Below are 26,924 nucleotides of genomic sequence, written 5' to 3'. Positions count from 1 at the left end.
AGCAGGTTGCTGTGTAGTGGGCTGCTAACCAAAAGTCAGTGGTTCAAATCACCTTCAAGGAAGAAAAAGGAAGCTCAGCTCTGGTGGAGATTTAGACAGAGAAACCCTAACGCGCACTTCTGCTGTGTTGCGGCCCAACAGGGACGCTGCGTGAGTAGAAATCAATCCGATGGCAGTGCGGTTTTTTGTTTTGTTTTTGTTTTTAACCTGGCAGCCAAACTTTCGACACCAGAAATTAACTAGCAGTTCCCCGTTAGGAGCCCAGCAGTCGCGGAGTTTAGACGTGTGCGATCCCGGATTCGCAGCCGCAGCCCCACCCCCGCAGGGCGGGGCCAAGCGAAACGCGCACCAATCGGAATGTAGACTTGGAAGACGCCTACCCTGGAGACCAATAAGGGCGCGGAAGGTGGGGTCGCGAGCGCTGATTCGCTCTGCTGATTTGAACTTCAGAGGCCGGGCGGTTAACGGCAGCCGGGGCGCGGCCGTCCGTTGTGCGCCTGCGCCCGCTCGCAGCCGCTACCTGAAGTCGGCGCGGCTGGTGGTCTCTGGGCGACGGGCTCGGTAAGTCAGGGCCGCTCCGCGGCCGTCGGGGAAGCCGGTGCATGCGAGCTGAGGGTGGCCCGCTCCCCCGGGACTCGGCCCCGTCCCTACGAAGTAGCCAGGTCGAGGTCTCCCCGGCGCTGTGGAGTCGCAGTGCCCCCTCCCCCGTCACCCGGCTATCCCCGACGCGCCGCCAGGTGGGGGAGCCTGCACCTAAGTCTAGTGTGAACCGTGAGGTGTTACGAGAGCGCTGAGGTGCCCGGGCCCCCGGGAAGTCACCAGGTGCCCGCCCACTGTTCCCTGCGATGATGCCCGGTCGCCCGGCCTGAGAGCCGAAGCGCGGACCGATGCGACGGGGACGCCGCCCGCTCCTGAGTTCGCGACCGCCGGCGGGGCGCTGCATTTCGGTCCCCGGCGCTCCCCGTGGAGACGGGAGACGGAAGAGCTGCACAAAAACCCACTTCCCAGGAGACCTAAGGATCAGAGAAGACAGCCACACCCCTGGGCCGTTGGCGGAGGTTGGTCGGGTTTTGTTGTAGTTGATAGAGGAAACTCCCTCCCCATCAAGTTACCCATTTACGGATTTGAAGCTACTTCTGTCACGAGTTAAAATAGAACAGGGAAAGTTGAAAAATCAGCCGTATGGTGAAAACAAACCGTTTCTTTCATTGTAAAAATTACAGCTTCCCATTGTTTTTAGAAACAAATCCGAACAATATTAAATACAGATAACTCACCCCACTCCAAGTAAAAACACACCCCCACCAAATTGACTGCTACCGAGTCCATTCTGACTCAGGACCTCCAAAGGGCAGGGTAGACTTGACCCTGTGGGTTTCCAAGCCTGTAAATATAAGGAAGCAGAAAGCTGACTCTTCTTAGGTGCTTGAACTACAAACCTGTTAGCAGCCCAAAGGGTAACCCACTAGAATAACCCACTACATAACCAGAGCTCCTTTGTGAATATGCCCGCATTCATAATTACATGATTATATTAATGAAGTATATTTTTCTAATTATGATTAATGAAGTTTTAAAAGCAGATTATGCTTTATTCAGTGTGATGTATTAGGAACAATACCAAATATTGACATGTATTATATTTAATGAATGAATTATATTTCTTGCTATTGCTGTACTGTATAATTTTATTTAACCAATTCTCAACCTCAGAAAACTCAGTGCTATCAGGTTGATTATGATTTATAGAAACCCTATAGGACAGGGTAGAACTTCCCCAGTGGGTTTCTGAGCCTATAAATCTTTAGAGAAGTTAGAAATCTTTATCTTTCTCCCAGGAGTGTCCAGTGTGTTTGAACCACCAACCTTGTAGTTAACAACCCAGTTCATCACCACTACACCATCAGGGCTCCTTATCCCCTAGCTAGGGATAATTACATTGCTTCTACTTTCTTTCTAACCATAAAACAGCAGATAGTGAGCATCAAAAAGTTTGGGGAAACTGGATTTAAAAGATACAGAATTTTCCAGTTTCCTGAAGCCTTCTTCCTACATGTTTGTATTCTTGTCTAGGGTAATTCTTAAGAACAAATTCCTGTAAAGGAATTATTTAGAAAATATAGTACAGAAGCTAGACTATATGAAGAACAGAGCATCAGGATTGGACAAAGGCTTATTAACAACTTTTGATGTACAGATGCCACAACTTTGCTGGCTGAAAGCAAGGAGGATTTTAAGCACGTTGATGAAAATCAAAGATTGCAACTTTCAATATGGATTGGAACTCAATAAAAAGAAAACCAAAGTTTAAATAACTGAAGCAGTAGATAACATCATGGTAAAGAAGAGATTGAAGTTGCCAAGAATTTCATCTTTCTTAGATCCCAGTCAGTACTTATAGAAGCAGCAATCAGAATCAAGTGATACTATATTGAGAAAATCTGCACACGACCTCATATAAAAGTATTAACAAGAATTTCATTTTGAAGACTAAAGTGCACCTCACCCAAGCAATGGTAGTCCCAGGATCCTTATATGCATTTGAAATTTGGATACTGAGTAAGGAGGATAAAAGAACAATGGAGGCATTTGAAATATGTGTTCATAAAGAATATTGCAAGTACACCATGGTCTACTAAAACAGCAGACAAATCTGTCTCGGAAGAGGTACAACCAGAATGCTCCTGAGAAGTGAACATAGTGAGACTTCATCTTCGGTACTTTGGACATTTTATCAGGAGAGACTAGTCCTTGGAGAATGACATTTTACATGGTAAATGTTAAGGAGTGGCATTAAAAAAAAAAGACCCTTAAGATGGATTGACACAGTGGCTGCAACAATGGGCTCAAACAACAATTTAGAAGATGGCACAAGACCAGGCAGTGTTTGGGGATTTTTGTGCATAGGGTCTCTGTGAGTCAGAACTGACTTGACTGCACCTAATAACATACGGGTAGAAAATTTTATATTAACTCTGCAGTAGCCTCTTTCTAGTAGTTATAAGCTCACAACTGACCCAAACCTTCTATCCTAGTTTAAATTCTTACCATTCACCTTTGAAGTCCTTTAAGTCCCAAATATAAGTAGTAAACCTAGGACACTGAATCACTTAAGATTGAAAAGAACATACTGTTGAGTATTTTGTGCACATTTACTTGTATTTATCTACAAAATATAAGCTGTTCTGGTTTCTATGAGAAAACTTCTTACTCACTAAAAAAGAAAGGATTGTCATATCTTTGTTAGAAAGAACTGATAGTTACCTGACTTTATTCTGTGTTTATTGTAATAAGTACTACAATCTTAAGATGTAAAATTAGAGATGCAACAGAAAAAAAACACCATAAAATTACAACACTGATGAATATTTTTAGAAAAAAAGCATTGCACATATTTTAAGACATAATGAATTTTTAACGCGTTTTGTCTTTATATAGTATTTTGTTCATGTAGTTATTAAACCATCTCATATTTTACTATTGTAAATATCAAGAGGAAAATGGCAGTTCTAGGGAACAAAGAATGGGAAGGAAATGTATGGATGAGTCCTTTATTCTCATATATTAAGAAGCCTGGCAGAGTGGGTTTCTGGGGTGGAGGGAGGCCTTCACCCTTGTGAGTGGGAGGTGAGTCCCAATCACAGTCTCACAATTAATATTGTTCCCCACTATCTCCTCCCATAATAATGCTACCTTAATGTTACATCTTACAAGCACATGGCTGATTGCTGCGTAGCCTGCAGCTTTATCTATAGGAGCAGACCCCCTTGCTGTTGCTCTCTAGGCTGTGAGGACAGCCACTCCCCCTTTACCTACCCTGGGCACAGGTGTTAGGTTACTCCCCCTATGTACTCAGGGACCTTTAGGGTTAGGGTACAGCCCACTTTGTTATATATATGGTTACCTGTAATGAGAGGGGCTTGTACGCCCCCTGAGTTATATGCCTTGGTTGGACATGTATTTTCTCTCTCTGCGAGGACCTGGCTTCTGAAGTCACAGAGGTCCCAGAGTTGAGAACTCACATGCTTTATCTTGTCTGATGTCTCTTTAATTTTACCCCTTAATTACACAACCACCCCCTTAGACTCGTTCTATTGTGAAGGTTGGTACCCCATAGTCAGTATACTATTATTTAAATGGAAAAGAAACAACAATTACTATTATAGTATATATGTTTAGGGACTATGCCAGCTAGACTCACTTGGGTAAGGGTAGGGTGGAGCCAAAATTATCAATAGGGCCACATCCTGCTGACACACCTCCTTGGGGATATGGCCTTTTGTATAAGAGATGGAGCAGTGTCAAATCTTCTTTAGCCTTTGCATTCTGCTGGGGATGACATCTGGTTGTTTGATCTCCTGTTGTGTAGCCTGCCTTTCCCAGGAGCCGTCAGTGGGCTGCTTAAGGTGGATTCATTTGGCTGACTTTGAATTCATTTACCTCTCTGTCCCCTGACCTCTGCCCTTGACTTCTGCCTTGTCTTCCTGCTTCCTCTCAAGTTTCCACAATTCAGGAGAATCCTAACTTGAATCAGAATGGGCTTAACTACTTTTAGTACTTTGTAAGCCATTTTTTAATATAAATTTCTTTCTATATACAAACACATACAAGTGTCACTGGTTTTGCTTCTCTAGGGAACCCAACCTAACAGTCTTTATGACATCTTTTGCTTCATTGTCAAAGATCCTCCTAGCCAGGATAGACTTTTAGTTCATTTCAGCCCCTACTTTATTCTGTGTCATCTTTTTAGTAGGTAGGCTTGCATGAACATAGAAATGAGTGGTACATTTCCCATGAAGCATTGCTATAAAATCAAAGAGCAATAATAAAATGTGAAGATATTGCTTATCTACATCCTTCATTTAAGTCTGTTTACTTTTTTAAATGATTTTATATTGTGAATTTTATTGGGGGCTTTACATTTCATACTATCAATTCTATATTCAACAATTCAAACTCCTTTCAACCTTACTTACCTCTAAATTTTTCACTGTTTTTTGTACCTCCATTCTCCCTTTCACCAGTCAACACCTCTCAGTCCTTTAGTCTTTGTTGCTTCTTCATCCCTCCCTTGGTCCTTCCCCAGCCCTTGCTAGCCTCCAAGGTCTGGTCCCTTTGATTTGTAAGTCTTTGTCTTGGTTTTTATCCTTATAGTAGTGGCCTCATAATACAGTGCTTATCCTTTTGATTGACTAACTTAGCATAATATTCTTCAGGTCCATCCAGGTCAAGAGAAGCATCAAGGTTTCACCATTGTTTTTTCAGCAATATGTAATGTTCCATTATGTGTATGTACCAAAGCTGCTTTATCTATTCTTCCATTGATATGTATTTGGTTTGTCTTATGTCTTAAATATTTGTTTGAATATTATACCCAAATGTTATATTTCAAAAGATCTTTACATAAGATTAAAGGGCAACGGTTTTTTTTTTTACAACACTCAGGTCAGTATGAAATGTTGGCAAATCAGGTCCCCAAAACAATATAGCATGATTCATAATCCTGAATACTTGTACAGTTGGCTATTAGATTTATTGCATAAATCTAATTTTGTATCATTATTTCCCCACCTCTAAACTGGAAGTATTTTTGGTCCCTATTCTGCTAAATTATAAAAGGTATTTGTGCCTTCTTATGCTATAGTACTACATGGTCACTTACTTTTCTTAGGCTATTTTACTTTTTAAGTCTGAAACTCTTAATGGAATCTTATATCTGCAGTGTACCTGCTACTAAGCTTCTATAGCACTTACGCTCAGCTTCCTATTTACAGGTAAGCTAGTATTGTTCCATATGCTAATTATATTTTAACTAGCAGTTTTAGGATTGAAAGCATCTTTGTGTATCTTGAAGTTTTGAACTTAAATGGGAACAAGCTATTTTTAGTGTTCATCATCATGACTATTAACAGCTTCCTACCTGGTCCTATTACCTTCAGTCTTTCAAAGCAGTATTAGGACTAAACAGTGGCACTGTGTCGCTGTTGTTAGGTGCTAGTACGTTGGTTACGAACCAACACAAAATCAAACACTGCCTGGTCCTTACCCCATCCTCACAATAAAGAACTGACAGCTATCAAGTAATTTCCAACTCATAGCGACCCATTAGGACAGAGTAGAACTGACTCTGGGTTTCAAACACTGGAATTCTTTTCTGGAATAGTCTCAGCTTTCTCCCAAGGAGCAGCTGGTAGTACTGCTGACTGCAGTTAGCAACTCAATAGCCATATTAAGTAACACTGCATCTTAAAAAGGTACTAAGAGAACTTTGGCTCTTTTGAAGAAATATTGGTATTTAAGTACCATCTTGGTAGTTACCAACGTTGCTTTGAAAGTAAAGCCATCTCATTTCCTAATCTAAATATGTTAATATCAACAACTCATGAAGTGGTAATCTAGGACTTACCCTGGAATTCTCCCTTTTTGAATTGTAGTCCACCACAAAGCTCTATTGCTTCTGCATCTTTAATCTCAAAATAATTTGTCTCTCCATTCCTCTTAGGCCTTCAGCTGTTGCTTTGACTACTCTTAATTGCATCCTACTCGGTTCCTCTGCCTTTACCCTGTCAATATACATTATGCCACAATATTTTTGCGACACAATTCTATTTGGCTTTTAAATTCTCAGTGGCCCCTTAAGAAAATATCTAAATGTTTTAAGGAAGGCCTATAAGTATGACCCCAGATTACTTTCCTAAACTGGTTGATATCTATTCAAGCCATATAGCATAGCATATTTATAACTCCCTGATGCATATGCTAATAGTTTCTGGCCATTGATACATACATCTTCTGAAGCTCCAGTTCTTTATCCATCTTAACTGGTTTCCATTTGTTCTACAAAATAGCTTGGATGGTTTCTCTTTATGGAGTCTTCCATAAACCATTACACCAAGGGTTTGGCAAACCCCAGCCTGTGGTGTTTTTGTATGGCCCATCAGCTAAGGATTGTTTTTTGTTGTTGTTGTTGTTTAAATCATTTTATTAGGGACTCATACAACTCTTATCACAATTAAGGATTGTTTTTATATTTGTAAAGGGTTGTTTAAAAAAAGAGAGAGCAGAGACGATATGGCTCACAAAGCCCCATATATTTATGTTCAAATCTGTGAAGAAAAAGACACCAGTTCTACACAAATTTATATACTTGATAAGATAAAAATTTCACCAAGCTCATTGCCATCAAGTCGATTCCAATTTATAGTGACCCTGTAGGATAGCATAGGACTGCCCTTGTGGGTTTCCAGGACTTTAAATCTTTACAGGAACAGAAAGCCTCATTCTCCCATGGAGTAACTGTGGGTTTGAACCACCAACAAACCCACTTGTGGTAAGCAACCAACTTGTAACCCATTATACTGCCAGAGTTCCTTACTCCTAAGAAGCTGTGAACTTTAGTCAGGTAGGTCACTTCCAGAAGTGATGTAACACTAACCCTGTATACCAAATCTTTGACTGAATTTAGTATTTAAAATTCTGTCCTGGGAATTAAGATACTTAGGCAAAATCTCTTTTTGAAAATTCAGGTGAACAGTATCTCTTTTTAAAAAACAATTCATTATATTTTGAGGATCAAGTTTTAATGAATTTGTGAACACACGATACAGGTTTCTAGGATAAACATAAATGCACCTCCATTTTATAAATGTTTTTGCTGCTTTTGTTTTTAAACCATTTGGACAGGGATAGGACAATGTTTGAATTATTTCCTGTTAGACCCAATTTTCTTTATAGGATCTATCATTTGCTTGCTTGTTTGTGTTTCTCTAAGACATGATAATCAAAATTTATATAACTTGAAATAATTTTTAATAGTTTTACTGGCACATAATTTACATATAATAGAATCAAATTGCTCAATCGTTCAAACATATCAAGGGAGAATCGTACAATCACCACTACTTCATCCTAGAAACATATTTTTCCCTACCCCACCAACCACTAGCTGGTTGTTGCCTCTTAGATCTTGGTGAGTTTTCTATGGTGAAATGATGCTTTTCATTTCTGTGTCAATCAACACAGGCTCTTTTAGTTGGTTTCTCCAAAATAGTATTTTCTTCCTCTAATGTGTCATTACAGTCCCTTTTGCTTTTTGTTTTTTCCTCAGGGAATAAATATGAGTTATCAATACGTCCTCTTTGTACAAAATGCTGGATCCGGGATTCCAATGCTTGGCATTTAGGACGATCCATCAGGGGCTTATATGTGCGCATTTTCACTCCTTCAACAAAGGCACTGGTCTGCTTTATGACTGAAGGCTTGATGTTTCTCCACTCTGTCACTCCATCCATCTCTGGTCCTGTAATTACACAATCAAACATTACATGGATACATTCCGACAGAATCAGTCACCTCCAAAGGTTATATAAAAATCCCTCCCATCCTATATAAATTCACTGCTATCAAGTCGATACTGACTTATTAGCAACCCTATAGGACAGGGTAGAACTGTCCATGTGGGTTTCTGAAATTGGAACTCTGGGAGTAGACAGCCTCATCTATAGCTGTATATAACTTTGGTTATGGTGCATAATTTTCTCTCAAAGGCTCCTACCATACCTTTTCCACACGGCACTGCCACAGAGTCCAGTCCTTGCAGCATACTAAACAACATGTGAGTTTTCACAGCGTGATTGGCCCATAATTGTTGGAGGTGGGTAACATTGAATTCTTGAACCTCCCTGTCGTAAATCCACTTGATATTTTCAAATTTACAGTCATATAAGACTAGAGGAAATTCTACAGCCATACTAGAGGCAGAAAAGGGAAGAGAGAAAAAATGTGAATACATAGCAACCATCAAATAGCAACCACCAAAATAAGGGGTGGGGTGGGGGATGGATTATACCAGTATTGAGTATCTAATAACAAAGAAAATACAATATTTTCCCTAATCTTCAACCACTTTGCAACATTTTAATTTTTAAAAGATCAGGATTCAGCTTGATTTATTTAGAGTAAATCTTACTGGTAACCAGTCAACTTTGCCCTACCATAATGCTGTAATATTAGTGATATTTTCCCAAACTTATTACTAAAATTCCAGTTTTGTGTGCTTTGGAGGAAAAAAATACATTTAGTTGTTATCTGACTTCAACTTGTTCGCCAAAGGAAAATTTGTACTGTCTGCCTGTCCTACTATTTCAGAGATTGAAAATTAGGAGGTAAATTACCAGACTTTACTGCTAACGGTTCCATTCCAGTGCAACAGAAATTCCCAAAATAACACAAGATTGACAAACTTGTCCATCTGATTTTATATTTGGGAGACAAGTTAAAAAAAGGAAAATTAGGCGGTAAATATACCGTAGCACTGAATTACTACTCAGTGATATAAAATTGTTAAGATCAAGTATGAATAGTTGTGCTTCCTTTAAGTTCACCAGAGCTTAACCATAATACCTTTTTACATAAGTTTAGAAATAGAAAAAGATGTGGAAATGCATGTTCTTAGCTTAAGGACCTGGTCCAAGTGCCCATTTCTGTGTAATGGGGTAGAAAGACAAAAGGGGTAAATTAAAAAGCATCCACTCTCCTCAAAATGGATTTTTAAGTTAGACTTGGAGCTTCATAAATCAATGACTTAGTTACTTAAGCAATCGTTTGGCAAGAAGGATGTGTATGTTATATTACTATTAGCCAGGTGAAAAATCATTCTACAGGTGATAGCTGTGTGGTCTCTTTATTTTCATTTATTTACCTATATTGAGGTTTCTGGGGATTTTTCTCTATGTTCAGCAGCTCATCAATAATCTCTGGTTTCTCCATACCTTGGCCAATCAGGAAGAGGATAGCCATCATACAGCGAACTTGATGGTAAAGGAAAGCCTGGCCAGTCACTTCAAACTGACATAACTGGAAAGGTTCTTGCCATCCCGCCTCACTCAGGTTCTGGCTCATTAGTTGTACTTCAGCAGATAGAATAGTCCTCTGAAAATTAATCACTCCATTGGCTACATCCATTTTACACAGGTTCCTGAAATCATGTGTGCCAACATACTTCTGAGCTGCATAATTCATGCGTGTAATATCTAGATCCGCACGAGGGAAAAAATAGCGGTATGTCCGCTCAAGACAGCTGAACCTAGCACTGAAGGTAGGCTCTACTGGGGCCCAGGCCAGGATTCGGATGTCGGGAGGGAGCACCCGATTGAGGATGTGGGTATAACGGATCTCTTTGGCAGTATCACTGCCTTTGTCTTTTAAATGAAAATCCTCTGAGTCCTTGTCCTTTGGAAAGTGAGAACGAAGATCGAGAGATATCACCTGTGGAATCAGAGAAAGAGATGACATGTTAGTGATAAAACTATGAATTCTCAGTACATGTACATACCCAATATCTTGGTATCGCTTCCTTTACCTGTCCAAAGGCACTGACTCCTTTGTCTGTTCGCCCGCACCGGTGATAATTGGATGTCTGTCTACTTTCTACTAGTCTTGTCTTGGCTAGCGCCTCAAACAGCTTCTCTTCAATGGTGTTGCTTGTGTTTTCTTGACTGGCAAAACCTTGGTAGCCCCAGCCCAGATAGGCTATCCTTAGCGCTACGTGCCTTTGGCTGTGCGCACTGAAATCAAACGCACGCTTAGCTTTTCCACTTCCTGAAGAAGTTTCTCTTCTGCTCGAGTTATTGCTGACTTGTTCCTTTTTAAGTCTTTGTACCTCTTCCTCCAGTTCTTGCACCCTTTTTAGAAGTTTCTCAGTTTGGCTTCTGTGCAGGTCATTTTCAGCCATGATGCAATGGACAAATCATACAGGTCCACCCTACCTGAAAACAGCAGTACATGGACAAGAAGACAGTGTCAGTGCGTTCTTTTGGTGACATTATCTTTCGATCATGCTTAACTAGTATCTGAGACTAATTTAATGCCCAAAGAATATAGAATTGCTTTTACTTGGGGTTAAAGCATTAGCTTAATTGTTCATTTTTTGTCATATTTCAGATTTTATTGTTTTCAATCCCATCTGGCCAGTTCACAGAAATAAAAGAAAGCACCAAAGAAGATTTCACTATAATTCTTAAGGTTTAAGTTGTCCAATTTAGGGGGAGTGTCTAGATTTCATTTTCTTGGTTTACTGAGAGGGTTAAAAATGGATTTTATTGATATTTTCCCCTAAAACATTTCTTTTTGGTTTCTCCTATCTGTCCAGTTTTCTAAACATGAGATACATGGATTTTTCCCCCAAACATGGAATACATGTCTCATTACAGTTCTTTTGCTTTCAGTATTTCCGATAAAATAAATGACTTGTATGTCATTTAATATCCAGTTCTGTTTTAAAGGTGGTGCAATAGAAGTTAACTGAAGAAACTATCAATGATCACACTTCACATTGAAAGTAGAGCCTGGAGACAAGATTGCCCCATTTTAAGAAGTTTTTATGGCAGAAAGAAGGTAATTATTGTTTTAGTTGTTATTTTTTAAAGCAAAATTTTATGCATGTTTTGATAAAAATATTTCTCTACCCCTCTGTCAAGTAAAAGGAGACACTTTGGATCATGTAACTTAGATATCCATGTTTAAATTCCCGGCATATTCTAATAATCTAACTTGAGAACAACTAATAAATCCTTAAAATTGGGACAACCCCACACATTCTATTAATGATTGTTAAGAGTGATCAATTCCATATCTGTTTAGAAACTAGAGTATCTAAGCTCATTTAGTATTTTACTCTTTTTCTGTTTAAACATTTTCTTTTAAAACTAAAAAAAGAAAACGTGGAAGAACATTTTTCTTATAATCTTAGGTGCACAAAAACATTTCTAAGCAAGACAAAATGCCAGAAAGTAGAAAACCAGGAAATGTGATTACCTAAAAATAAAAATTCTGCCTAGGCCCTACTCCCCCAATATCATAAGATCAAATTTAAAACACTAGGAAGAAAAAATTAATGAAGGTAAAGGACTTTTTTATATAAGTAAAAATATAAACATTTTATTTATAGTTTTTCATGTAAGATCAATAAGAAAGAAGTCCAAACATAACCCAAGCAGTAAGTAGGTATGGAACATGCATTGTATACAGGGGTTGGTGGGGTGGGGGTGGGGTGATAGTTTATAAATATTTTTTAATGTGCAATTTTATTAAAAAATATAAACTTATGAGAACAATATTTTTAATCCACAAAGATGAGAAAGTTTGATAGGACACCATTTTATAGAAGAGACGATACAAATTCTTTATAGAGTTTATATTGGCAACAACTATTAAGCATGTACTTTTTGAACCTCTGAAATATGAATTGTAATACTAATTTTTAAAAGCCCATTGCTACCAAGTTGATCCCAGGTCACAGCAATATAAGATTAAAATATCAATAAGAGAGTGGCTGAATAAATTGAGGAATAGCACACATTGGAATTATAGGCAATTCAAACAAAATAAGTCTCTCTGTGCTGATATAACTGGATTCAGAGGAGCTGTATAATATATTCCCATATAATTTTTGTTAATGTACTTACATATACAACACATTTCTGGAGAGAGATAATAACTAGAGTCCAGCACTGGCTAAGTGCTCAGCTGGTAACTGGAAGGTCAGCAGTTCAAACCCACCAGTGCCTCTACAGGAGGAAGATGTTGGCAGTCTACTGCAGTAAAGATGACGGCCTTGGACACCTTCTGGGGTGGTTCTACTCTGTCTCCTGGGGTGTGCTATGAATCAGAGTTGACTCCTAGGCAATAGGTAAAGGGTTTGAGGAGTCTTGTGTACATGCATTAGTTTTTCAGTTTAGTTTAAGCTGGAAAATTAGTTTAAAAAGGAAAATAACAGGGACACAAGAAAACAGTAGTAGTTAAGTATCTTAGACCAAGTCAGGACACATACACGATTGTCTGAGAAAGACTTCTATTGGGATGATTTTTTTTTTTAATCTTATGGATAGAAGTTTGAGGAGCTGTAGTGGTTATGTGTTGGGCTTGCTAACCTTAATGTCAGCAGTATGAAACCACTAGTCCCACTCCACAGGAGAAAGATGCGGCTTTCTACTCCCATAAAGTTATAGTCTCAGAAGCCACAGAGTCAGTTCTCTGTCATCTGAGTTGGAATTGACTCAGTGGCAGTGAATTATGGTTAAGAAAAGGGCACTGGGGGTTAGTTCAGTCCCAGAATTCTCAGCTTCCATGCAGGAGACTTGACTTCATTTCTAGCCAACACACTTCAGTGTGCAGCAACCACTATTTGTCAGCTGCATGTGTGTCACTCTAATGCTGCACAGATTAAATAAGACTAGAAAGAAATTCCTGGCTATCTGCTTCTGAAAAATCTACAATAACAGTTCAATTGCCTCACAAGTGAGTTTGCCACGAGTTGGGCTTACTAGACTGTAGCTGATAACAACATGGTTAAGAGCAAGGACTCTGAAATTAAACTGCCTGAATTAGAACTCCCACACTGCCACTTAACTAGCTATATACCCTTACGCAGGCTATTTAACCTCTCGAGTGGATTATGCATTGGGCTGCTAACCACAATGATAGTTCAGAGCCACTAGCTCCTCCACAGTTGGATGAAGCTTTCAACTCTTATCATCATTGTCTCAGAAACTGACAGGGACAGTTCTACCCTGTCCCATAGGGTGGCTATGAGTCAGAATTGACCTCAAGGCAATACGTTTTGTTGTTTTTATTGGTGGTGGTAGGGGGGTTTTTGTTTTTTTGATGGGGGTGCCATGTTACTAATTTGTGACCAGGAAAATAGCTAAGAGTACCTCTTCTAGTGGTAGTATGGACTTACAATGGATTAATAAATCAGAACAATGCCAGGTACAGAAGTGTCCCCTTTTCACGTGTTATATAATGTGTATTATGTATCATAATCCATAGCGTGTAGTCTTCCACTTAGTTAAGCCAGACCTCACGTAGCCTATTTTTCGAGCTACTAAAAATGGCAAGAACTACCAGGCTGTAGAATATGGGGGTGAATAGGAGAGTGGAAATGAAAGCAGGTAATAGATTCCCTGAACTAATACCCTTCCACAGCATTCCCATACTACCATGTAGCAATCTCTCTCTTTCATGAAGGAAATAGTGCTCAGTCCTGTGTCATTCTCACAATTGTAGTTATGCTTGTTCCCAGTGTTAAAGCTACTATGTCAATCCATCTTCATGAGGATCTTTTTGCTAACCCCCAAATCTTATCAAGCTTGATATCCTTTTCCTGGTACTGATCTCTTCTGATAACATGTTCAAATATGTTAGATGATGGCTCCCCATCCTCACTTCTAAGGAGCATTCTGCCTGTACTTTCAATATGTTTCATCAACTACATGATTCAAATGCATTAATTTTTCTCTAGTCTTTCTTAGTCATTGTGTAGCTTTCACATGCATATGAGGTGATTTGAGAAACCTTGGCTTGGTTCAGGCAAGTGGCTTCTTGGCTCAATAACACTTTAAAGATATTCTTCAAAATATTTGCCCTCTGCAACATGTTGGGGTTTTTTGTTTGTTTTGGTTGTTTTGACTGCTGCTTCCATGAGTGTTGCTTGTGGATCCAAGTAGAATGAAGTCTTAAACGTCAGTCTTCTGTTTATTGGTCCATTTGTAAGGATTTGGGTTTTCTTCACATGGAGTTTAGGCTTTATTCTTCATCAGTAATTGCTTCAAGTACCTGTTTTCAAGGTTGTGCCATCTGCATATCACAAGTTGTCAGTGAGACTTCCTCCAATCCTGATGCCACATTCTCCATCTAGTCCAGCTTCTCAGATTGTGGAAATTTGGTGAGAGGATACAACCCTGACACACCTTAACTGATTTCAAACCATGTAGTAATCCCTTTTCTGTTTAAACTTCTGCCTTTTGGTCTATGTGCATGGTCCAACATGAGAGCACAATTAACGTTTTGGAATTCCCACTCATTGCAATGTTATTCATAGTTTGTTATGATCTACGTAGTCAAATGCCTTAGTGTAGTCAACAAAACACAAGTAAACTTCATTTTTCTCTGCTTTCAGCTAATAAGATCCATCTGATATACCTCAATCCACATCCTCTTGTGAATTTGTATTTTTTAGCACTTCCCTGTGCAAAAATTTTGAATTATCTTTACCAAAATTTTATTTGTATGTGATTTTATTAATGATATTTTGCAACAATTCCACATTCTGGTGGGTCACCCTACTTTGGAATGAGCATAATTATGGATCAGTTGGCTAGATAGCTGTCTTCCAAATGTCATAGTCCTTCCATCTTTTGATGCTTTCTGTATCATTCAATATTTTGCCCAAAGAATAACATACATTTTAAGAAGATCCCCTGGAGATACTAAACTTTTTACTTTGTTTTCTCAAGCTGCCTTTTGAAATTGTCTGTTTACCTCTTTCTGATTTCTACCACTTCCTTTAGCTATTCTATATTTAGGAGTAAATTCCAGAGTCTCTTCTGACATCCACTGTGGTCTACATGTTATTAGGTGGCAGCACGTCAGTTCTGACTCATAGTGACCGCATTTATACAGAACGACACACTGCCCACTCCAGCACCATCCTCACAATTGCCACTGTTGCAGTCACTGTGTCAGCCCATAGTGTCCAGTGCCTTCTTTCACTGCCCCTCTGCTTTACCAAGCATGCTGTCCTTCCCCAGGAACTGGTCTCTCCTGACAGCCTCTAAGGAGCATTCTGGCTGTATTTCTTCCCAAACAGATTTGGTGGTTCCTTTGGCAGTCCATGGTCCTTTCAATATTCTTCTCCAGCACCATAATTCAGATGCATTGATCAAGTCTTCTTCAGTCTTCCTTATTCAATGTCCAACTTTTCACATGCATATGAGGCAATTGAATATACTGTGGCATTTACTATATTTGCCTTAGTCATCTTTTCTCTGTTTGCCTGCTATAAACCATAGACAAGAAGGGAAGCAGTAATTTGTAAGCTGGGAAATTGTCAGGAAACTGACCAATTTTTCCTTTCCCTTACAGAAGGCCCTACAGTGCCGAGGAAGCAATGGAGGAACTCGTGGGACCTGATGGGAAAAAATGGGCCAGTACAGTTCCAGCAGAACATATGTTAGCAGGTGCTCCAACTTTTACCCAGATCTGGGCAGGGCAGGGCGAGGGAGACGTCAGAAGAGATGCCCAGTCTACCCAGTACGATCCCTACAGCAAAGCATCCGTGACCGCAGGGAAGCGACCTCTTCCTGTGCAGGCACAGTCTCCACGCGTGGAGACTAATGGCACTTCAGCAACAGTCTCCGAGGCCCCCCAAGGACTCCGAAAGCCAGTGATGAAGAGAAAGGTCCTGCGGAGAAAGCCAGGGGGGGAAGTGCTAGTGACCGATGAATCGACCGTCAGTGAATCCGAGTCTGGTATGGAAAGTGATATGGATCTCTGGGACTTAAGACAAAGGCTGGCAAATTTGCAGTTCCAGGAAGCCAGGAAATCCCCAAATGAAAGGTCACAAAAATTTAGTTTACCCCATGAATACCAAAGACTTACTCAAGAAGATCAGCTCCTTTACTATCTTCAAAGAGAAGGAATGGCCCCCCCAGTTTACGAACAAGACCTGATTGTTGCCAGCCGACCCAAGTCCTTTATTCTACCACGGCTGGACCAGTTAAGCCGAAACCGGGGCAAGATAGACCGGGTAGCCCGATACTTTGAGTACAAACGAGACTGGGACTCCATGAGGTTACCTGGGGAAGATCATAGGAAGGAATTACGGTGGGGTGTACGAGAGCAGATGCTTTGTCGAGCAGAACCCCAATCCAAGCCTCAGCACATATACGTTCCAAACAATTACCTAGTACCAACAGAGAAAAAAAGATCTGCGCTTCGTTGGGGTATTCGTTGTGACCTTGCAAATGGCATCATGCCCAGAAAGCCTCCCTTCCCTCTTTCTCCTTCTTAAAGCTGTCATTATCTGCCCCGCTCAGGTCACACTGGGGGGGTAACATGATTCTTCATATCTCTTAAATAGAAACAACTCACTACAAAAACCAGTAAGGAGCTATGTAACATGTAGATTTAACTTCTGGCTCTCCATTCCAGCAATTATAAGAGAAATCATGCCAGAGAGTGAAAAAATGGGCCTGATCTTTCTATTTTGTAATAGCAGTAAAACTGAGTCAGGAAGCACTATTTCTGTTCCATAATTTTTTTTGGGGGGGGGGGGTTGGTTTTTGGTTTTTTTTGCTAACATGAGCTGTTATATTTTGATTTCATGTGTGCTTTTAAAGTTCTGGGTGTTTAATTTGGCCAATAAAGAATTTTGGAAATTGGTGAGCCTGTTGTTTACTAAATACTTAACAAAGAAAGAAATGGTTACCTAGAATCTTGACTATTGTAGATCCTGGATTTCCTACCTCAGAAAGGAAAGTCATACATTTGAATGAAAAATATGTCCTTGACACACAATTGTGTATGAAGAGCACAAAGTATCCCTATAACCAAAAACTCCAATAAATCCAGACAATGTGAAACACTTTTTAATGGATGCTCAATAACAGCATGATATGACAAACATTTTAGCAGGATCTGCTGAAGATTCTTATGAGGATCCTCTTAGAAGGTTGTTATGATTCTGTATATTGGTAGAAATGCAAATTCTCAGCAAGGGAATCTAACTGGAATAAATTACTTTGTAATTCAATGAGGAACATCTAAAATCTGGCAAGAGTTTTAGTATTGAAGATAGAAGAGTGACAAGTAGTTTCATTAAAACACAGCTCTTGTAACACCTTGACTATGTAAAGGTATGTAATATATTCAGTATTGCTATGTAGCAGTAAAGGGTATGTCCAACAACAAAGTGGTTAAAGAGATAATACACAAAAAAACCATTGCCAGCTGAATCATTCCCAACTCAGCCCCTCTAAGGCAGTAGATCTTCCCCACATTCAGTTTCCAAGGCTCTGATCTTCACTGAAGCAGGTGTCTACATCTTTTTCCTATGGACTGGTTGATTGCTTCTCTTAACAAGCATTTCATCACTGCCACCAGGAGTAAATAGTTGTTAGAAGTCATTACAGAAATTACTATAAAATTGCAAACTCCATGAAACACTGTAAACTACACAGTCTGTCACCATGTCCACATGGCAAATCTCAAGGAAAGAGTAAAATGTTTGTTGGGGTGATGGAAATTTTCACTATACCCCAGGGAAAAATTTTCATTACATATTTTTGTCCCACAGCATGAAAGATTTTTAATTAGTCTCAAACGTCAAAACAGTATAAAAAATTAATTTACAAGGCAATTAAAATTATATAAAGAAGTAGAAGAGGTTGGACAAAGTCAACACTTATGTGGCAAAACCAGAACTTGGGCCCAAATATCTTGACTGTAGCTCGCCCTTCAAACTCACTTTAAGGATAATGTGCAGTGGGGTCCCACAGCAGATTTCCAGTAATGGGAAGCCGCCAAGTTTTTTTTGTTTGTTTTTTGTTTTTTTTTATTACGCGGAGCGGGGGAGAGGAAGAGGGGGGGGGGAGAGGGAGAGAGAGAGAGGCAGCCGCCAAGTTTTAATAAGGATCTAACCTTGAAAACATTAGGAAACAGGTGGTAGAAAAGTATTCCTTAGAATATTTCAAACAAATGGGATATCCAAAAAGACTGATCACTAACTCCCCCAAAAGCAAGTGTACGGCAATTCTCGTACTGAAAATAGTCGCCACGCCCACCCACATCCCATATACGACTGGCATCCCCATCTCTACTCGTGTTTAACTTTATAAACTAACTGGGGCTACAATCTCTCCCTGCCAGGGGCGATTCCAACTCAGCCACCCCAAAGGGCCGGGTAGAACTACCCATGTGGAAAAGTTTCATCTTTCGCCCGCGGAGCGGCTGGTAATTTCAGATGGCTGACCTTGCGGTTAGCAGCAACGTGCGTAACCACGACGCCTGCGGGGTCCTCTAACCCCGTTTCAGAGATGAGAAACTCCACTGCTGAGATGCCAGTGCCTGCAGAAAGTACCAAACTCAAAGCTAACGACGTCGTCTTAATCGAGGCCCATTTCCACAGACCAGTACTTTCTTGAAACCATCACGGTATGGGGTAGCGGGAAATAAAGATATCCGTTCAGCTATTGTTCGTTCTCTTCGCAGAACCTTAGAAACTGAAAACACATGGAAAACGTACCTTCTTCCCAGTCTTCCGCCACACAGCTTTACGCGGAACAGGAAACTGTCGCTCCGCGTCATCCATGTGACAGGCCTTATGGGAGTTGTAGTTCCTAGATGAAGCGCTTTGTGGGAAATGTGGTTCTAAAAGCCCAGGGCGTGGGTCAGGGCGCCTGTAAACCTGCTGGTTTATTGCAGCGCAGGCAGCGGTTCTTCACCCCGACCAGGCAGACAGAATCTGGAGTCCAGTAGTACACGAATAAAAAATAAAATAAATGTAGTGCTGCGCTATATTAATAGAAAAGAGGTAATGTTTCAAATGTCCGCTTTGCTTCAAACCCTGACCCAATATTTAACCTAATGAAATAGTCACCACTGAAAGACAATTAGATTAGAATACACATGTTAAGGCAAACAAATTAATATTAACCTCCAAACAAATATTGAAGCACTGAGGAGCGCTGCTGGTTCAGCACCACGGAAAGATCAATGTTGGCTTTTGTGGGCTTCTCTGTTTTCCCACAAATCCAGAGCTGCTGACCAAGTTCTCAGAATTCCAAACAGAAGACTGGAAAATGGTGTTACTGTCCTAAGGTAACAGCCATCAGCATGCGGGAACTGTCCTGGAGTATACAAACAAATACAAGGCCCAGGTAGAGGTAGCATGACAAGGGAAACGGTTGTCTCGGGACTGCTCCAAAATGGAGCTACATCTCAGAGGAATAAAAATTTAAATAATGTGGGAACATTACAGGAACAACCATGAGAATTTGAATCACTGACACATACCCCCCACACACACACACACAACTTTTACACTCAAGTCAGCAATCAGATCAAACTCAGCCATTTTGTCCCTCCACTTTCCTAAGCAATTCTCTAGCCTTTCTATAATGGTGGAAATTTGAGGGGCGAAGTTGGGCACGAGAGCCTGTAGTGGGGTGGTGGGGATGGCTTCAAGGGAATAGAACTATTAGTGGGGTGGGAGAAGGTTTTGAAAAACAAACTAAACGCATTAGAATCCATTCCAATTCATAATTACTTTATTGGCTAACATTGAACTGTTAGCAGAATCCCCAAGACAGCAGTATTTATGGAATGGACTCTGGTGGTTTAGTGGTTAAAGCACCTACTACTAACCAAAAGTTTGGCAATTAGGACCCACCATCCACTCTAAGAGTGAAAGATGTGGCAGTGGTTTTGGCAAAATACAAGATGACAGTTCTACTTGTCCCATGGGTTTCTTTGAGGGAGAATCAACCCCACGACTGCGGCATGTTTATGGTTTTAATCTTTATTAAACTGCTACCTCTTTCTACTGGGAAGTGGTTGGTGGGTCCTTAGCAGCCAACAATTGCAGCACCCGCGCTTGTTGGCAGGGAAGAGTTCTGGTTCGGTGTCATAGAGTCCATTTGGGTTCATAGAGACCCCGTCCACAAAAGAAGGAACACTGCCAAGTCCTGTGCCATCCTCACACTTATTACTGTGTTGGACCCCATTGTTGCAGCCACTATGTCGATCCAGCTCACTGAGGGGCGTTCTCTTTTCTGTTACTCCACTTTACCGAGCAAAATGTCCTTCTCCAGAGTCTGGTCTCTCCTGATAACATGTCCAAAGAACAAGAGGCAAAGTCTCATCATCTTCATTTCTAAGATTTGGTTGTCCTTCAATATTCTTTGCCAGCACCGTAATTCAAATGCACCAATTCCGTCTTCAGTCTTCCTTATATTCAGTGTCCAACTTTCACATGCATTTGCAGCTTAGGTCAGGCTCACTGTGGTCTGCAAAGTGACATCCTTGCTCTTTAACACATGAAAGAGGTCCTGTGCAGCAGATGTGCCCAAGGCAAGGTCTCACTTGATTTCTTGACTGCTGCTTCCATGAAAATTTATTGTGAATCCAAGTAAAATGAAATCCTTGACAACTTCGATCTTCTCCCAGGTGGGCATGGTGTTATCTATTGGTCCCGTTGTAAGGATTTTGGTTTTCTCTATGTTGAGTTGCAATTGACACTGAAGATTGCAGTCCTTGATTTTCATCATCAAGTGCCTCAGATCCTCCTGGCCTTCAACAAGCGAGATTGTGTCATCTACATATCAGAGGTTGTAAAGAAGCCTTCCTCCAATCCTGATGCCGCCTTCTTTTCCATATAGTCCAGCGTCTCTGATTATTTGCCCAGCAGGGAAACTGAATAATTATGGTGAAAGAATACAACCTTTGATGCACCCCTTTCCTAATTTTAAACCATACCCTATTCAAACAATGCACAGATGGCTCACGAGCACAATAAAGTGTTCTGTAATATTCTTCCGAATGCTAGCCATAGTTTGCTGCGTTCCACGTAGTTGAATGAATTCGTGTAGTTGATAAAACACAAGTAAACATATTTTTAGTATTCTCTGTTTTCAGCTAAGATCCATCTGATATCAGTAATGATATCTCTCATTCCATGGCCTCTTCTGAATCTGCATTGAATTTCTGGCCGCTCCCTGTCAATGTAGTGCTGTTTAGTGATATTGTTCCATAATTTCCACATCCTGTTGAGTCACCATTATTTGGAATGGGCATAAATCTGGGTCTCTTCTAGTGAGTGGGCCAGGTGGCTGTCCGCCACACTTTTTGGCATGGACCGGGAGTGCTTCCAGTGCTTTCTCAGCCTGTTGAAACATATCGATCCCTGGAGCCTTGGATTTTTCTAATGCCTTCAGTGCAACTTGGACTTCTTCTTTAATTACCATTGATTCTTGATCATAAGCTACCTTTTGAAATGGTTGAATATTGATCAATTCTTTTTGGTATGTGGCTCTGTTTTCTTTCCATCTTCTTTTGATGTTTTTCACATCATTCAATATTTTGCTTACAGTTCAAGGCTTGAATTTTTTTTCTTCAGTGCTTTCAGCTTAAAACATGTTGAGTATATTTTTCTCTTTTGGTTTTTATAACTCTACGCCTTTGCAGATTTCATTATCCTATTTTTCTTTGTCTTCTTGAGTTGCCTTTTGAAATTTTCTGGTCAGCTCTTTTACTTCATTAACTCTGCCATTTGCTTTAGCTACTCCAGTTTAAGATCAAGTTTTAGAGTTGTGGGAAGCAGAACAGGGAAGAGAGTGTATGCAGACAAATTCTCTATGCTTATGATGAAGAAGCCTGGGAGGCCAGGATTCTGGTAGAGGGAGGCCTTCATATTTGTGAGTTGAAGAAGAGGCCCAGTCACATTCTCCTTATTAAAAATCATCCCCACAATATCCTCCCATAATAGTACTCTGTTCATGTTATCTCTTACAAGCACATGGCTGATTACTATATGGCCAATTGGGCAGACATGTTTCTTTTGTGCTCACTCCCCAAGAGCCAGTCTACTCCCCTCTGCTTGACCCCAGAGCTAGTATTAGGTTTCTTCCACAATCAGCTCAGGGACTTCTAGGGTTAAGTTACTGCCTTCCTTGTTAGGTATGTAATTAATATGGTTTGCATGTCCTGACACTGTATAAACACATTGTTAAATACATTTGCTCTCCCTCTCTTTGGATCCTGACTCCTTGGAAGAGTTGAGTCATTGTTGTAAAGCTGAGTCCTTGTTGTAAAGGTACAGGGAGACGGACAGACATAACTGACAGGACAGAGGAGAGGAGAAACAGAAACAGCTTTATTAGGGGAAGCTTCCGGAGGACGTTCTGTGACCTAAGCCAACAGGTCAGGGAAGTTGTGCTCAGCAGCCGGGACTCGGGTTTTTAAAGGGGCGGTAGAATGTGTGGCAATTAGCATGTGGGGTCTGGACACTCCGAGAATTCTTTGTCGACTCCTTTGGCTTTGAGCATTTGGTTTCCCTCCGAAACTAGACAACCAGACCAGCCCCTCTCCCTTCCAGTTCCTGCCTTTTCAAGGGTTCCCCGGGGAGGCGTGGTGAATGACTCCAGGTAGCTCCCATTGGCTGAATTGCATTCACCTGGCCCAGATGGGCCGCTCTAGGTGTAACGCCCACCCGCTCGCACCGGCGGGAAGATCCAGCTTTGTCCTATGCTGGCTCTCCTGGGCATGCGTCAATGGACTTCCCATCCCTGATGCTAGCGTGCGCGAGAGGGACCGGAGCCGCACCCGGTACCCGGGAAGATCCTCCGCAGACGCTAAGCCGCCATGAGTAGGAAGGGTATGGGCCCAAAACCCCACTACGCTTCTTTGTCAGCATGAAGCAGCTAGAGATGTCGTCGTCCAGTACCCCAAAGATTTGGGTCCATATCTCTTCAGGGGGGAATGTTAGGCAGTTTAGCCTAGGGATTAGGAAATCCACTGACGCATGCCCAGGAGAGCCAGCATAGGACAAAGCTGGATTTTCCTGCCGGTGGAAGCGGATGGGCGTTACACCTGGAGCAGCCCACCTGGGCCAGGTGATTGCAATTCAGCCAATGGGATTGACCTAGGGTCATTCACCACGCCTCCCCCGGGGAACCCTTGAAAAGGCAGGGACCGGAAGGGAGAGGGGTCTTGTCTGGTCGTTTTCGTGGGAGGAAACTTGGGAGAGAGACTCTTGTGTGACCCTGAGCAGCCTCTGCCAGGCCGCATGGTCAAAGGAATCCTATGGGTGCCGCGTAAAACCTGAAGCTTCTTTTAACTCATTAAATTCACTTGGATCATGAGCGCGGTTTCGGCGTGAAATCTTTCTCGTGCGGAGCCTAGGACCAAGGTTGGAATTTAGCTTGAAGAGAGAGAGACCTTACAGTTCTGCCAGGGGCATGACCCAGGACATAACAGGGTTTTGGAACCAGGAGGTAGTTGCTGCGTTGCTCCAGCGGTGACTTTTAATGGTTTCTAACACCTTAACATTTTGCTCAACCACTCCTGACTCATTAATATAGTAACTGCACTCTTCTCTTAGAAACACACACATGCCTCTTTTGTCAGCTGTTAACAGATCCAATGCAAGACGGTTCTGAAGGGTTACCTGTGCCAGGACTGTAAGCTGTCGCTGTAAGGAGGTGAGAGACTCCGAGTCTATGACTAGCTGGAGTTGTTTGTTAAAGTTTTGTGTTTGGAGCTGTTAGGCAGATAGGCAGGGATGGGGTGTCCATTGATGCATGCCCAAGAGAGCCAAGCATGAGAGAACAAAGGGTGGACATGGGTGGGCGCTAAGCCTGGATCAGCCCACCTGGGCCAGGTGAATTCAATCCAGCCAATGGGGTCGATCTGGGGTGGTCCACCAAGCCTCCCCCTGGAATCCTTGAAAAGGCATGAGCGAGGGGGAGGGAGGAGGAACTGGGGAGAGAACTTGAGAAAGAACTTGAGACAGGTCTCTTTTTCGGAGGAAAACTTGGGAGAGAGATCCTGGCGTGACCCCGAGCAGTCTCTGCCAGGCTGCATGGTCGGGAGGAATCTATGGGTACCACGTAAAACCTGAAACTTCTTTTAACTCTCATTAAATTCACTTGGATCACGAGCCAGGCTTCGGCGTGAATTCTTTTTCCTGTGGAGCCAAGGACTGAGGTGTAACTCTAGCCCAGAGAGAGAGAGAGAGAGAGAGATCTTACAGAGCATACTGTGCTCCAATGTTCTATTAGAAATTTCTGCTGCTGCCAGGGAGGAGGCAAAACTAAGATTTACTAGGACAGGTAGGAATACAGGTATGCTTTGCCTTACTAGCCCTGATTGGTTATCAGGATAACGGCGCCCTTGAGCTGCTGCTGCTGCAGGGAGGCTAGAGAGGCTGGAGAGGCTGGGATGGACTAGGAACGCTGCTCTTCTCAACTTTTAGGGGGGCAGTAACTATGCTTGTTCAGCTGAACTTGGTGGTTGGAGGTCTTTTATGACCCAGCCTCTATCTAGAGTTACACCCTGAATGGTGGGGGTGGGGTACAGGCTGAAAGAGATAACAGCAGCATGACATAGTTGTGCCTTGGCGGGAGAGAAAAGTTAAAGGAGTTGGGCTGTGTTTGCTTTAGAACTGTCTGAGAAGGGGCTTCAGGTGAAAGCAAACAAATGAATGCCATTTGGTTTCTTCCAGGTAAGATTGGAGTGTTGCAGGGAGAGTGGGCAGGAGTACTGAGGTTGTCAGAAAGGAGGCATTCCATGATGGGTTAACATTGGGAAGCAACAGGGCCTGAAGGGCTGGTTCTTCCGGGTCTGGTAAAAGAAGGGGAAGGAGCAGAGGTGCTGTGGGGCCAGAAGTAAGGTTTAAGGAGGCCCTTAACATTTAAAGTGTCTCTTCCTAGCAGAGGGACCAGGCATAAAGGGATTATAAGGAAGAAATAATTAAAGGGCCAGTACACCTGGAGCAGGTAGGCTTGCCATCAATATTCATGACTGAGATTGAGGAAGAACTGCCTAGCCCTGAAAATGAGGGCAGGTCAGAAAAGACAGCTTCCGTGTAAGAAGGAAATTTACTCTCCTGATACCATGCGCAATACCCTAGGCTCTTCGAGGGGGATGGGGGGGCAGTCAGGGTCTCGTTAGTCTTCGACCAATCCCAGCAGGGCCAACAGCGGATCAGAAATTGGAAGGACAGTGCCCCGTGCGAGGAGATGCAAAGGGCCTGTCGTTTTTCCAAGGACAGTTGGACTTCCAGTGTCCACTGTGACCGCACCCCAGGCAGGGTTTGGGTGGAGCTCCAGGCCTGGGGCACTCCCGTGACTAGTGCTCTTCTCTGCACTTGAAGCAGGCGCCAGGTGGCGGTCCTTGTTCCCATACACCCCCACCATGCACTGGCCCTCGGAGGCTGCAGGGGAATCACTGGCTGCAGGGCTGCTACTAAGGCTTGGGTTTGAAAATTTACCTTCACGGGCTGGCTCTGCCTGCTCCTCACGGCTGTTAAAAACCTCGAATGCCACATTCCCTAAATCTCGGACGGGGTTGAGGGCTTTTCAGGCTAAAGCATTAGTTAGGCGACTTAGAATGGCACCGGACTTTTGTCAGGCTTTTGAGTGATCTCCCTAAGTTTATTAAAATTGATCTCTATGGGAAATGGCCTGAGGCCCAGCCAGGACACACTGAAGCATTGTATCGCAGCGGGCACGCCCATCACGACCTGCTTGATTGTCAATTTGATAACCCTAACCAGGCTTTTATCCCCGCCTAGGTCAGGGTCAGTTAAATGAACCTGGACAGAGTGCTGCTGAACAGCAAGAAAATGTGTTCCTTCTTATCTGCGGTTAGAGTAGAGGGGAGGATGACAAAAATATCATGCCAGGACAAATTATAAGCTTGAGTTAAATATCAAAACTCCTTAATATAGGTGGTGGGATCATTAAAAATGAGCCTAAAAGCTTCTCAATCTGAGATAAATCAGTGAGAGAGAAGGGAACATGACCCGGACCACTCTCAGTCCCGGCCACTTTGCAGAGTGGACAAAGGACAAGGGGCGTCTGTGATCACGTGTGTTTGCTAACCCACAGGTGAGTGCAGACTGCCTCCAGTGAGGCAGGTAGGTCCGGAGAAGAGGACGGGGGCTCCAGGTGGCCAGCACAGGGAGAGGGGTGAGTAAGAGGGGAGACAAGGTGCTCAGGCAGGTCTGAAAAGGTAGACGCGAGAGGGGGTGCGGAACCAGGAGGAGAGGAGGAATTTTCTCCAGTCAAAAGGACTTGGGAAGGGAGCACAAATTTCAGAGAAAAGAAGGTCTGAACATACGACAAACCTCGGACTATTTGTGAGTTCACTGGCAGAAAGTGTCGAGATTTTGGAGGATATTGAAATCAAAAGGGCAGCAGGCGATTAAAGTGGTTACTTCCTGGAGCTTTCTGACCCCTCCCTCCTGCCAGCTTCAGGGTGGCAAACACTTGCTTGCCGCTTTTCTACCTGGGAGAGGTCCTCCAGGGAGAGGGGTGCATAGGGAGGGAGCCAGCAAGGGAGAGAGCTACTCTGGGAATCTGAGGGCT

At 42.2% G+C, this 26,924-nt stretch overlaps 2 protein-coding genes across 4 annotated transcripts; one reads left to right on the top strand and one right to left on the bottom strand.

Moving 5' to 3' along the window:
* The first annotated feature begins 437 nt into the window (after positions 1 to 437).
* HYLS1 (HYLS1 centriolar and ciliogenesis associated) lies at positions 438 to 17,201 on the top strand. 2 transcript variants are annotated; one of them, XM_075564118.1, is made up of 3 exons: positions 438 to 561; positions 11,283 to 11,394; positions 15,922 to 17,201. In XM_075564118.1, exons 2-3 carry the CDS (start codon positions 11,381 to 11,383, stop codon positions 16,847 to 16,849), a joined length of 942 nt encoding a protein of 313 aa, XP_075420233.1. In that variant the 5' UTR covers positions 438 to 561; positions 11,283 to 11,380; the 3' UTR covers positions 16,850 to 17,201. The 2 variants fall into 2 exon arrangements, with proteins under 2 accessions (XP_075420233.1, XP_075420234.1); XM_075564119.1 differs by lacking the exon at positions 438 to 561 and adding an exon at positions 597 to 1,058.
* On the bottom strand, positions 7,787 to 19,127 carry PUS3 (pseudouridine synthase 3). Of its 2 annotated transcripts, none has more exons than XM_075564116.1 (5): positions 19,082 to 19,127; positions 10,361 to 10,766; positions 9,701 to 10,266; positions 8,560 to 8,750; positions 7,787 to 8,299 (listed from the first exon to the last, which is right to left on the bottom strand). In XM_075564116.1, exons 2-5 carry the CDS (start codon positions 10,730 to 10,732, stop codon positions 8,010 to 8,012), a joined length of 1,419 nt encoding a protein of 472 aa, XP_075420231.1. In that variant the 5' UTR covers positions 10,733 to 10,766; positions 19,082 to 19,127; the 3' UTR covers positions 7,787 to 8,009. The 2 variants fall into 2 exon arrangements, with proteins under 2 accessions (XP_075420231.1, XP_075420232.1); XM_075564117.1 differs by lacking the exon at positions 19,082 to 19,127 and adding an exon at positions 18,809 to 19,058.
* Between the last annotated feature and the right edge of the window lie 7,797 nt (positions 19,128 to 26,924).

Source organism: Tenrec ecaudatus, chromosome 12 (assembly GCF_050624435.1).
Source record: "Tenrec ecaudatus isolate mTenEca1 chromosome 12, mTenEca1.hap1, whole genome shotgun sequence".
In the NCBI taxonomy this organism is placed as follows: Eukaryota; Metazoa; Chordata; class Mammalia; order Afrosoricida; family Tenrecidae; genus Tenrec; species Tenrec ecaudatus.
Note: the sequence above shows the minus strand (reverse complement) of the source record. Positions and strands in the feature narration are given on the sequence as shown.

Coding starts and splice junctions, on each gene's coding strand:
- PUS3 (XM_075564116.1), bottom strand. CDS start 10,732: ATGGCTGAAAATGACCTGCACAGAAGCCAAACTGAGAAACTTCTAAAA. Junction 10,267..10,360: donor GAGTCAGTGCCTTTGGACAG/GTAAAGGAAGCG, acceptor CTGATTCCACAG/GTGATATCTCTCGATCTTCG. Junction 8,300..8,559: donor GGCAGTGCCGTGTGGAAAAG/GTATGGTAGGAG, acceptor GTGTAATTACAG/GACCAGAGATGGATGGAGTG.